This window comes from Protopterus annectens, chromosome 4.part0 (genome assembly GCF_019279795.1).
Source record: "Protopterus annectens isolate FY-2018-M chromosome 4.part0, PAN1.0, whole genome shotgun sequence".
NCBI classification, from domain to species: domain Eukaryota; kingdom Metazoa; phylum Chordata; order Ceratodontiformes; family Protopteridae; genus Protopterus; species Protopterus annectens.
Window position 1 is genome coordinate 1193952400 of NC_056733.1, and position 13092 is coordinate 1193965491.

Sequence of the window (13092 nt, forward strand, 5' to 3'; positions counted from 1 at the left end):
TAAAGAGGTCTGTAACTAATGAAAAGGCTGCTGCTAGCAAACTATATTTTAGTTGCCTATTATGTTACATTAAAAACTGTAAGCTGGCAATATTACATGAATGACAAACCGAAAACAGGTTCTCATACAGTGGATATAAAAAGTTTACACACCCTTGTTAAAATGCCAGGTTTTTGTGATATAAAAAAAATGAGACCACAATAAATAATTTCAAAACATTTCCCACCTTTAATGTGACCTATAACCTGTACAATTGAAAAACAAACAAATCTGTTAGGGGACAAAATATAAAAAATAAAAAATGTACAATAAGCTGGTTGCATAAGTGTGCACAGCATACCCTTAAACTAATACTTTGTTGAAGCACCTTTTGATTTAATTACAGCATTGTCTTCTTGGATAGGAGTCTATCAGCATGGCACCTCTGGACTTGGCAATATTTGCCCACTCTTCCTTGCAAAAGCACTTCAAATCTGTCACATTGTGAGGGCATCTCTTGTGCATAGTCCTCTTCAGGTCACCCCATAGATTTTCCATTGGATTTAGGTCTGGGCTCTGGCTGGGCCATTCCAAAACTTTGATTTTCTTCTAGTGAAGCCATTCTTTTGTTGATTTGGATGTATACTTGGGGTCACTGTCATGTTGAAAGGTGAAATTCCTCTTCATCTTCAGCCTTCTAGTAGATGCCTGAAGGTTTTGGGCTAAAAGTGGCTGGTATTTGGCCCCAGTTCCAGCTGAAGAAAAGCAACCCCAAAGCATGATACTGCCACCACCATGCTTTACTGTGGGGGTGGTGTTCTTTTGGTGATGTGAAGTGTTGTTTTTGCATCAAACAAATCTTTTGGAATTGTGACAAAAAAGTTCAACCCTGGTCTTACCAGACCGTAACACATTTTTCTCACATGCTTTTGGGAGACTTGTATCGTTTTGCAAATTTTAGCCGGGCCTGGGTGTTTTTCTGTGAAAGAAAAGGCTTCCGTCCTGTAACCCTACCACATAGCCCAGATATATAGAGAATACAGGAGATATTTGTCACATGTAGTACACAACCAGTACTTGCCAGAAATTCCTGCTCCTTCAGTGTTGCTGTAGGTCTCTTGGCAGCCTCACTGACCAGTTTTCATCTTGTCTTTTCTTCAACTTTGAAGGGACATCCAGTTATTTGCAACATCACTGTTGTCCCATATTTTCTCCACTTTTTGATGACTGTCTTCACTGTTTTCCATGGTACATTCAATACTGTGGAAATTTTTTTGTACCCTTCTCCTGACTGATACCTTTCAACAATGGAATCCCCATGATGCTTTCTAAGCTCTCTGCAAACCATGACTTCTGCTGTAGCAGACAACTGAGTAAATGTCAGGAGAATCCTACTAGGACAGCTAAACTTTATTTTGGGTTAATCAGAGTCTCTTTAATTGATGGCAGGTGTGTACCCAAGAAGACTGAATGCTGTAATTAAATCAAAAGGTGCTTCAACAAAGGATTACTTTACAGGTGTGTACACTTATGCAACCAGCTTATTGTACGTTTTTTATTTTTTATATTTTTCCCCCTAACAGATTTGTTTTTCAACTGAATTGTGCAGTTTATAGGTCACATTAAAGATGGGAAAAGTTTTGAAATTATTTATTGTAGTCTAATTGTTTTATATCACAAAAACCTGGCATTTTAACAGGGGTGTGTACGCTTTTTATATCCGCTGTAGTTACCAGGCATCTCATCCAAAGGAGGACATATTCAGGACTGCAGCAACCCACCCCCTGAAAATACGACACTGTATCAGCAATCCATCTACATACTGTGGGAGCAGAACCCTCAGCCTTCTGCATCAAAAAACAAGCATGCTACCTATTGTGCTACTAACACTGCTTTAAAATTCTATACCACAATGTTGATAATTTGCTAAACAAAACAGTTGCATACTGTAAACAGACTTAGCATGGACAGCAGTAAATGCTTTTTCCCTTGAAGATCACAATTCCTTTTAAATACACTTGCAACTCAGTGCCTTGAAAAATGCAGCTTGGTAGCTGGGGTGAGAAGATACAGGCTATTGTTTCCTGCAGCTAAGGTACAGGATTTGAGCCCAAGCAAATTCTTAATCACTTGCTAAATCTAACTAGGGCATTTCACTCTCTCAAACACACACCTCAATCCTCTTAGTGCAAGAAATCTGGACAAAGCCTAAAATAAATAGGGACAGATTATAAATATTGCTCTCATGAACTTTGAAAACTGCTAAAATAACAGGATTTGTGTTAGTAAGCATTTTTTAATCTAAAGCATATGAAATATAAAACTGAAATGTCTATCAATATTTAGCAACTTCATTCCTTTTTATGAGGAACAGGCGAACATCTGGGGCAAAAATCTGGACATTCTGCAAAAACCTGGACGGTTGAGGAGGTATGCTACTTCCCTCAATAAAAAAAAAAAATATATATATATATATATATATATATATATATATATATATATATATAAAGACATACATACACACACACCTCCCTCTTACACACAGACACACACACAGCAAGAAATCTGAAGAAAGCCTGTCATAATGGGGGAGTGACAAAGGCCCAAAAGTAGGGACACATTTTAAATATTACTCTTGACAGAATAAAAAGTTTTGCATTAGTATGAATTTTCTGAAGGATATGAAGTCTAAAGCTGAAATGTCTGCCATTATTTTCTGACAATTTGTCAATGATTTGCCAGGGATTTGCCAGAAAAAAAACTAAATTTTATGAGAAACACACCAAAAATAAGACAAAAATCTAGACAGTTGACAGCTACGCTCTCTACTGTACCGCTTCTTATTCAAGCGGTGATTTAAAAAAAAAAAATACTTCACAAGATCGTTAGGGCCAGCTTTAAAGTACTGGTTTATTTTAACAGCTGGCAAAAGGGAGAGATGTGAAGTATACAATGACCAACATAAATCCACAACTTGAACTGTCTTACTTAGAGGGAACAGAACAGAAGAGTTGTTTAACCCCCCCCCCCCCCAAGTTTCAACTGCCAGGCAGAAAACACAGGGCAAGTGAGCAGCTGCACAGCCTCAGCTGCAAACTCGGAAGTTGTTCCTTCTTCTAAAAACTTAGGGCAAGCATCTGCTTAGCCGTGAAAGCAGAAATGAAGCTGCTCAACCTCAGACAGGGAAGTCGGAAGTCTCTCTTTCTCTTTTTTTTTAAATCCACAGGGTGTCTCGCAAGCCCTGAACTCACACACATTGCAGACGTCCGAAATCCAGCTGGGTGCCAGCCCTGAACTCATGGACCCCTAGGGGTCCGGGGACCACACTTTCAATCGTGTAGGGCATAAAGTTGACACATGGATGTACCATCCTAAGAACTGAGAGCCCCGGTAGGAAAGCCAGTCCAAGGAAAAAAAGAGTTGACCAGTACATCCACAAAACAAAAGAACCAGGGGAGGGAGGAATGAATACTGCAACAATGAAGAGAAGGATACCTACCATTGTGGTAAGATCTTACACAACTGTACTATGTCCTTCCATTTCACTGTTGCAGTAATCATTACAATAGGGACAGTGCCAGCTCAGGAAGAAGACAGGGAGGAGGATGTACCAGCAGAGCTCAACAGGAACCCAAGAAGAATAGCCCTAGCAAAGCCAGCTCTAGCTTCAGATATCACATCCAACATATAGTGCTTGGTAAATATATGCACAGAAGACCAAATAGCTGCCTCAAGAATGGAGTTAAGTATCCAAACCCTTGAAAAACTCACCAGAAGAAGCAACAGCCCTAGTAGAATGAGGCTTAAAAGAAGAAAGTCTCTTGCCATGGAAAGCATAACAAAAAGAATTGGCTTTAGAAACCCAAGAAGAAACACTTCGCTTGGAAACAGCAAAACCTAAGGATCTAGGATGAAAGGAAATGAAGAGCTGATCAGATTACAAAAAGTCTTATTCTTATCCAAATAAAATCTAAGTTGTCTATACATATCCAATGTGTGCAGCACCTTCACACTAGCAGATTGCAGAGAAGGGAAAAAAGTGGGCAAGTTAATGGACTGATTAAGAGACAATTCGTTCACCATCCTGAATATAAAAGAATGATTAATACAAAGGGACATCCTGTTCTTATGGAAAACTAAAAAAGGAGGACAAGCCATAAGGGCTTGAAGTTCAGACACCTGTCTGGCAGAAGTAAGGGCTAACAAAAGTACAGTCTTCTAAGAACAATGGTGTAAGGAAGCGGAAGCTACAGGCTCAAAAGGAGCACGGGTCAGTTTTTCTAAAACAAAATTAAGATTCCAGGGAGGAGGGGGTGGCTTCCTGGGAGGTCTAATATGAAGGCCACCATCAAGAAACTGTTTAGCCTCAAATCTATAAATCTAAAGGAGGAGATAAAGGCAGACAAGCTGAAATAGCTAACAAGTAGGCCTTAACAGAAGAATAAGCCAACTCAGCATTGAGCAGTTCACACAGGTAAGACAGAACCAAAGTAACATCCACTGAAAGTGGATCCAGGTTATGAGAAAGACACTAAACAGAAGACCTCTTCCATTTGGATAAGTAGAATTTCCTAGCTGTGGGGTTCCTGGCCTCCTGCAGGACTCTAAGCACGTCTTCAGAAAAAAAACTGTCTGTATGGAATCAAAATCCTATTACCCACAGTGTCAGCTGAAGAGTGGACAGGTGTAGATGTCTTGTGTGAGTAGGTCCACACTGTGAGGTAACTTGTGATGACTGCCCTTGGCTAAATGCAGAATAAGAGGGAACCAATGCAATCTGAGCCAAAAGGGGATCACCAACAAGATTTTGGGAGCATCCTGTTGTATTTTGAACAGGACTTTTTAAATGAGGGGAAGGGGAAGAAAGGCATAAAGAAACATCCCCTTCCAAAAAAAAGAAAGGGTGTCCACCTTCCAGACCAGAGGACCTGGGATTCTGGCACAAAAAAAGAAGAAGATCTCTTTTCAGAGGGGAAGGAAACAGATCTAATTGAGGAGTACCCCACAGTGGACAATGTCCAGAAACACATCCCTGTGAAGCATCCACTCATGGGATTGTATTACAGACCTACTTCACAAAGTCTGTCACAATGTCCTGACCTGAGGGAATATAAACTGCCTGAAGGATCACATGATACTGGATAGCTAGATCCCACACTAGAAGAGCCAACCAGCAAAGGAGGAAAGATCTTGTTCCCCCCTTGCTTGCAGATATTTAAGCATGTGAAACTGGCAGTTTAAAGCCCTTACAGCTAAAGTAGCATAGGAGTAAACTTTTTTCCCCCATCTGTCCAGTGCTCTAGAATCCCTATCAGAGGGAACAGGGTTTTTTTGCAGTGGAAGCCTTGACCCCTTTGGGACCCTGAGAAATAGTTTCTGGGTCAGCAGCGGGGTTTTTATGAAGAAATATATGTGAATCTGGAACCCTGTAGTACCTATCTGGCTTAACTGGTGCAGGGGGTAAAGAATCAGGAGACAGACTGGACTCAGAAAATACATCTACAATGTCTAGCACAGGAGGAATAGCAAGAAGTCTCTGTTGAGGCAATAAAAGAAAGTTTCTGAGCTTTTTCTTGGATTCTGAATAATCTTGGCTCTCCCAGTGGAAATGCTCCCTCATGGTGTGCAGGGTTTCCCCAAAAGAATAGTCCTCAGGAGGAGAGGCTGAAGGGATAAATTCTTCAGCATCAGAGTCCTCATAGGGAGGAAGAGAATATCTCTGTTCTGAAGAGGAATCAGATGAAATAGAAACCTGATCAGAGGAATCATAGTCAGTGTCTTGCCTAGGCCTTTTATCAGGAGGGGGATGGGGACCCCTGATCAAAGTAATTAGGTCCTCGGCCATTTTAAGCATCTGTTTCTTAGGCATTGATGACTGTCCAAAAGAATGCTGTACTGGTTTCTTTGTCTTTAAAGGTTTTAGACTTCGTCTTGGTTGCTGATGTAGGTCTGATAACACCCTCAGAAGCCGATGCCTGCTCAGCGGCTCTGGACCTATCTGAGGAAGTAGTTTCTGTAGGCCCAATACCTTGAGTTTCCAGAGGCCTAGTTGTCTCCACGTGGTTGTCGGAGGCGGCCTGTGGCTCTGAGGTAGTGGGTGTCAGGGGCTGCGAAAGCGCCTCACTGAGAACCGGCGACTGGCCTAGAAGAGGCTTCATCAGCGGTTTTGGACCTTGGATGCCTGTCCTTTTCTTTTTCCTTGCGCTTTTTATGAACTCCAGTCATCGGCTGTTCTGACGGCATTATACAGTTAAACCTTTGGCCAAAGTAATGGAAAGCAAAATCGTACCGACGCTTAATAGTGCATTGGTTAAATCTAGCACAAAACTGACAACTAGCAATGTCGTGGTCAGGGCCTAGGCAAGGAATACAGTAAGAATGAAAATCCTTATGAGGTATTTGCTTCCCACAAGAAATACAATTGTTAACTTTTACTGACATCGGTCTGGAGCAAGAAAAAGTTTCCCCAACGGGATATTTAGCTTTACTGAAGACTTCGGATCTGAAATTCAATTTCGAAAATCTCAGGAGTCGGACGATCGGCACTTGTGAACTGCTTTTGCTTCGGGCACCGCGCGGCAAGAAAGACTGAAGAAAATGGCGTCGGCTGCATCTTATATACCCCTGGCGCACTGACGTCAGGGAAGAGGCGACAGCAACCGATGCCGGACCAGGACTTTGGAATTCAGGCCGACTGCGGGTAGCCTGCCAGCAGGATAACCCAAGTGTAATTACTGCAACAGTGAAACACGATGAACATCTCACCAGAAACTTCATCCCACTGGAGAATGCTGGCCCAGAGCTATCAAGAGCCAAAGCATTGAGGTGGAGAGAATGGCCCAAAAGACCAGGACCCAAACCACCCCCATGGACTCCGGGGTGACAACCTGGACTGGTAGCCCTGCCTGTCCCAGGGGAAGGGGAGCAGAACTGGACATAGACTCTGATGGGCTACGGACAAGAGAAGTCCCGGTAACCCCCACTGCCCCATGCTGTGCACTGGTTCTCCTAAGTCCAAACCCTGAGAAGTCGGACAAGGAGAAAGAAGTCAGGGAGAGGGAGAAGGCTAACTAATCCTGTGGCCTGGGGAAGCCAAACGCCCTAGTTCAATTTGAGCCCTCAAAAAGGACTGCATCATCCTGTCCATATTAATGGGAAGGATGCTCCTGGAGGATCGAGAAGAAATAGAGGCCCTAGCTGGAGACCCATGCCGGGATCCCGAGGGTCTTTTCCGAAGGTCTGGGGAACGGGTGCTACCCTCCCGCATGATCCAAGGGAAGATCCTCAACCAGAATGGGATCAGACATGGGTCTCAGATCTGAGGAAACATTAGGGTCCGAGGAAATAGTGTTCGAACCCTTCAGATCTGAAGGGATCAGATCCATGACAGGTCTGCTCTGGCTCGGATCCAGAGGCCTTGGATTCTGGAGTCAAACCCAAAACCCTCTGATCCAAAGGGCAGGGACCAGAAGCCCTGGATCCAGGAGTCAACTCTCACGAAGTCCTCGGATCCGACACCACTACGGCTGGAGTCAGATCTGGGGATCTGGGATCCAGCAGCCTAGCTTTCTTGGAAGAAACCTCCCCTGAAAAGGAAGGCTTTGTTTTATGGCCAGAGGGCCCCGCCTTGATGGAGGACTCCTTGACCAAGGGAGTCCCCCCTGAACCATGCCTTTTAAAATAAGTTTATTCCAGTGATCGACCAGAGTCCTGGGGTTGAATACAGCACAAATGTTGCGTTCCACCTCCAGTGGTCGGCGCCAAGACAGTAGAGGCACTCCTCATGCGAGTCGGAAATGGGCATCATTCGACTGCACAAGGAGCACCTCTTAAACCCTAGAGGCTTCTCCAACAGACAAACCATCAAAGTCAAAGGGAAAAATCAAAGAGGAGATGGACAATGAGGCATGAGGTCTAAACACTAAGGTCCATCCTACACAAAAAACACACTAAGACCACTAAATTAACAATAAAACAGAAAATAAGTAGCCCAAGGCAAAAAATACACTACCACACTTCCCAACCAAAAAGGAAAAGAGCGCCAAACAGCCAAACCAACCAAAATGACCAAACGGAGGGGAAAAAGACACTACCAAGACTTAATGGAAAACACTACAATTAAAAACTTAATAAAGTGATGAAACACAAAGAAATAGAAAGGATCAAAGAAAGAACTTGCTTACTAAGAAGTACGGAAAACCAGAGGAGCTGAGCAATCTGCTTCTGACAGTTGAAGCAGCAAACAAGATCTGAGGGGCTAAAGGGCAGCAAAGCATTATGGGAGAGAAGGAGCTTGAGCTTACCTGTTGTCCAACTGTGCCGGCTCAGATCCTGGAGCCATACGTGATGAATGGTAACTAGGATAACATCAGATGGGTACAGTCACCCAAAGGAGCATTAAGCAATTTGGCCTTTATGTCATCAGGAAATGACTGAAGCTGTAACCAAGAATGCCTTCTGAGAACAGATGCAGAAGATGCCTCCACTGCATCATAGCTACATTTGATGGAATGTCTAGCTACCTGGGAGGAAGCAAGAGAAAAAGAAAAAAAAAAACCTGTGATTTAGCCTCTGAATCAGGTAATTGGGAAAGAGCCTGGGAAGCCAGAGAAAACAGGGCCAGAGAGTACCTAGACATGTGTGTCTAGTAATTAATAGCTCTAGTTGCCAAGGTGGAAGTAGACCTCCTTCTCCAACCTTTCCAAATTCTTGCTTTCTTTGTCAGAAGGAATCCGCTTTGCAGAAGGCAACATGAGAGAAGATTTGTCAGAAGTAATGTAGAGACCACAGCTGGGTCAGAAGAAGGATATTTAAAAAGAAACTTACAGTCATCAGGGATCTTATAAAATCAGTCAGATCATTTAGGGGCAGGGGCTTGGGAATCTGGGGTTTTAATGGAGGATGCAAAGACATCTCAGAAAGCTGGAAGGACTGGTGGAACTGCTGAGGGAGCAGGGGCTTCCAACTGGAGAAGTTCATAATATCTTTTTTGCTCCTCAGAAATGCACGAAGAATCCCATTTAAAGAATTCCCTCATCTTATTAATAGTTTCCTTACAGCAAAGCTCTTCTATGGAGGAATCTTCCCCATTGGAATTCTCCACTGGAGAGGCATATTCCAGAGGAGAAGGAATCTGGGTGGAGTATGCCAAGGAATCTTCATCCGAAGATGAATCTTCAGAGTCAGAATCAGGAATCTGATACTCAGCAGCCTGCACAGAAGGAGACACCGGAGGCCCAGATGTCAATACTGGAGATGAAGCAAAAGCAGGCAAGGGAATAGTAGAAGCAGAAGGCCTCAAAGCCATCAAGGCTTTAATGAGTTCCTGCGAGAAAACATCCCAGTCCAATGGAGGGGAGGATGGAACGTGGAATGTTTAGTCTTCTGCTTCTTCTTAACATGCTTCTCTTGTTGAGGTGAATGCCTGGACATAGTGCTCACTTCCAATACTTCTTTAGATGAAGGAGCAGGAGCGGATCCAGAGTCCTACAGAATAACAAGCCATGGTTCCCCCAAGCCATCCAAACCGGACATCTGCATGGCCTCAGGGCATCCTAGAATCCACATCCTTGAAGGCTTCTGCTGAAGTACCCATTGGAGAAGTGGACCCTACCTCCGAATGCATCGTCAGGTTTTACTAACCTCAAAGGATATGTTGGCGGGAATAGGCACAGCTGAACAGGATTCGGGCCTAACTTTGCTAACCTTCTTCTTCAAAGTCGGCTCAGCCAAAGGACTCCCGAAGCCACTCCATCGTCTCCCTAGCCAGATGTTTAAGTCTGATTTTTTTACATAAAGATTTAAGGCCGACAGATGACTACACAACGTCTTAGGCACAAAGGCCTGACAGGAATGGTCATGAGTAGGCCTTAAACAGAACATACAAAACTCATGACTATCCTTATGTGGAATTTGCCTTCCACACCAACACTTGCCCTTCTTGCATGACATGGAGAACGAGAGGCAATGGCAAGAAAATAAATCTCCTATGGGTTACTTATCTGAACCTGGAATGCAAAACCAATGATATCCGACAGCAGAATGAACGCAAGAGTCAACCTTTCTGAATGGAGGTGAAAGTTCTGTGTATGGTACGTGCGGACGTCCCTTTTACGGCTAACATTCTCAGTACTTTCATGCAACATCCCACATACTGGCAGTGGCAATACGCTTTTGTATGCAGGCTGGACATCGGGTCAATTGGCGGAATACAACCTATATGTAAAGAATACTGCAACATTGAATAAAAGGACAAAATTTTGTTTTACAGTAACCAAACAAAGCAACAATTCTTTGGAGATGTGAGAAAACAAAAGTACCCACAGAAAAACAGTCGCGCAGAAACATGTGATGCACTAAGGTGACAGGGATGGAAAAAAAGATAAATGTGCAATGACCACCTTAACAGGAGAGGTCAGAAGTGAATGCTTGATGCTGGAGATAAGACACAGAAGAACTAATTACTGAGCCACCTAATGTAAGGTTAAATTACAAGAACATAGAACCACGTTACAAAGTTCACTCTACCTACCCCCAAAGTGCAAGAGCAGCTTCATAAAAGGTAACCCTGTCTCCTCTTACAAATGGCCCTAATCATGAACTCTGACAAAAGATCTGTTATCACATTCCCAACAGGTCATACCTTCTCTGACCGCTTCTGTTGTATTATACATATTAAAACATTTGCAGCAAATCATAATATAGTTCTGCTACCCCTTCAAGATTCCACTGCCTTCAGAACTCAAATGCACCCAAATGAACACACGGAGTTGAACAGTTCCATAAGCAATGTCAGGTTATTTAGTTGGGTAGTTACAGTTCTGCTCTATTCCATGGCCTGATACTGGCTACTTCAAGCCTACCCTGTATCCACTATTCCTAAGTGTGCTTTGAAAAAGCTGTTTATTCCCCAAAGTCATATCCTTCCTTCAAGGAGAGATTTTAAAAAACTTACCTGATTCTATACACTGAGTGAAATGATATGTTACAAACTAAATTAAGTGCATTCTCACTTTTAAACAAAGCCATGCACTTTAAATGTTATACAAGAGAGAAGTTGCCATATCAGAGCATCCTGGGCCACACAGCTAAAAGATAAATGTGCAAATATTAATCCAGCTAAGCAAAGGTGCAAAACAGCATTCACGAAAGAGATCCAAGTCTTTTTTTTCCACACAAGGTAAAGCAGCCCACACCCACTTGGAGGGGATTGTACCTCTGCACCAAGCTTAAGTAACTGACTCCACATTTACTGCATACAGGAGGAAACATAAATGCCCCCCCCCAACCGGCTGCAACCACTGTCATATAACCAAAGTTCTGTCAAAATATCTAATGGGTTTTCAAATGTTTGCCTTTAGTTACGTCTATGTTTCCAAAGCCAAGAGATGCCAAGTTCCATATACCATCCAAACGTCATACATTTACAACAGCTAACTACACAAAAACTCAAGGCCTCAGTACAGCTACCTATGTAAGCAGGGAATGGGTTTGTAGAATAGCCAACTACAACTGAAGGTAACCCTTTCAGGATCACTTACCAAAGTCATAAAAGCCAACACACACGCATGCACTATTACTTCCCTTGAACAGCAGGTGTCCAGCAGAACCCTGCAATAACATTAATGTTCAAAGCAAACTAAATATCTCTTCAATGATTTGCTAAGATTAACCTCAGCAGACGTAAAACAATTTTCCTACAAACTTTGTTCTGCATGCATTACCTCAAGTCAACCTAGTTTTATATAGAATACAGTTCCTTTTCAGTTCAGGAATAATACAGGTGGATGGCACACAGACTCCAGCCTTAAATGAAAGGTTTGGGATGTGTTGGTTTTCCCAAGACAGGTACTTTGTGACTGAAGAAATGTCTACAACTTCCAAACTCATTATTAGCTTATACCCCAACTTCCACTACTATTATGGGAAACCACACAAATCTAAATGTATGTACTGCAGAAGGCTGTTTGCAAAACCATAAGTAGAATGGCTTAATTAAAAACTTTCCTGGTTCACTCTAGGCTGGGTTGCATACAATCAAATGATTAGCATCAAGGTCCTTTCTGCTAGGCAAGTGCATAGAACTGTTAAGACAAACATGAGCCAACTCAACTCACTTCTAACAGCTGTAGGATGCTAAAGCTTCCTACATTCAACCAGCTTAACTTACTTTGGGTCTCTCTCAAGCTAAAAATCAAAGAACAGCAAATGACACCATCGATTATATTCCACTGTGCCACATGGCTGACCACAGCAGCAGCATAAATCTGAAACATGAAGTAGGACACATCAGAACATACCAACATCAGCTGGAAAAGGTGGCTTTAGGCGGGGTTTGCCCTGTTTTCCCTCGATGGACTCAATGAGGGCAGTCTCTTCACCACATATGTATGCACCTGCTCCTCGTGCTACAAAGACATCAAAATCATAACCGGAACCACAGGCATTCTTTCCTATTAAGCCCGCTTCATATGCCTCTCTGATGGCCACCTGCAAAAATATCAAAAGTTACTATTTTGTTCATGCAGTCTATTCTTCAATATCCTGCTTAAAGTATCTAAACAATTTCATCACACAACACAATACCATCTCCCAGTTACTTTAATGTCTTAAATCTACTTTGAAGCCACTTTCTTGTAGCCCTGGTATACAAAGCAAGGTTGGCTAATCCTTACACAGAAAACTAGAATTAAAATGTTAATAAAAAGGCCCAGAAAAAACACACAGACAAACAAAAGCAAGCCTTCCTGCAAATCACTTCAGTGCTTCACTTCCTAAATGAGACAGAGAGAGAGAAAGAGAAAGAATGTATGTGTGTGTGCATCTCAAATGTATACATACATTTATTCCATGATTATTACCCCCTCTCACAGCTCAAAGTCACATGTCTAAATATCCAAGACCAGTTAAGTACAGGGTAGGTGGCTATTCTTGGGACCCCTAAATCCGGTCCCTATCCTTGCAGTTAACATGGTTGTTCAGCTTCTGTGGTAGATCACAATTCACACATCAGTAGCACTGCAAGCAGAAGAGTAGCCAGTGTTGTGTAGATCAACGGGATCACCTAAGTGTTACACATGGGTAATCAGAGCAAATACTTAGCAACTGACCTGA

The 13092-nt window shown here is 42.7% G+C and overlaps 1 protein-coding gene across 1 annotated transcript in view; it reads right to left on the reverse strand.

Annotated features, from left to right (window-relative positions):
- The window catches only part of LOC122800429 (NADH dehydrogenase [ubiquinone] flavoprotein 1, mitochondrial-like), a 315965-nt gene that overhangs the window by 72147 nt on the left and 230726 nt on the right, over nucleotides 1–13092 (reverse strand). Inside the window, exon 6 of the mRNA XM_044069874.1 lies at nucleotides 12279–12468. Coding sequence (XP_043925809.1) covers nucleotides 12279–12468 — 190 coding nt within the window. The remainder of the gene's footprint in view (nucleotides 1–12278; nucleotides 12469–13092) is intronic.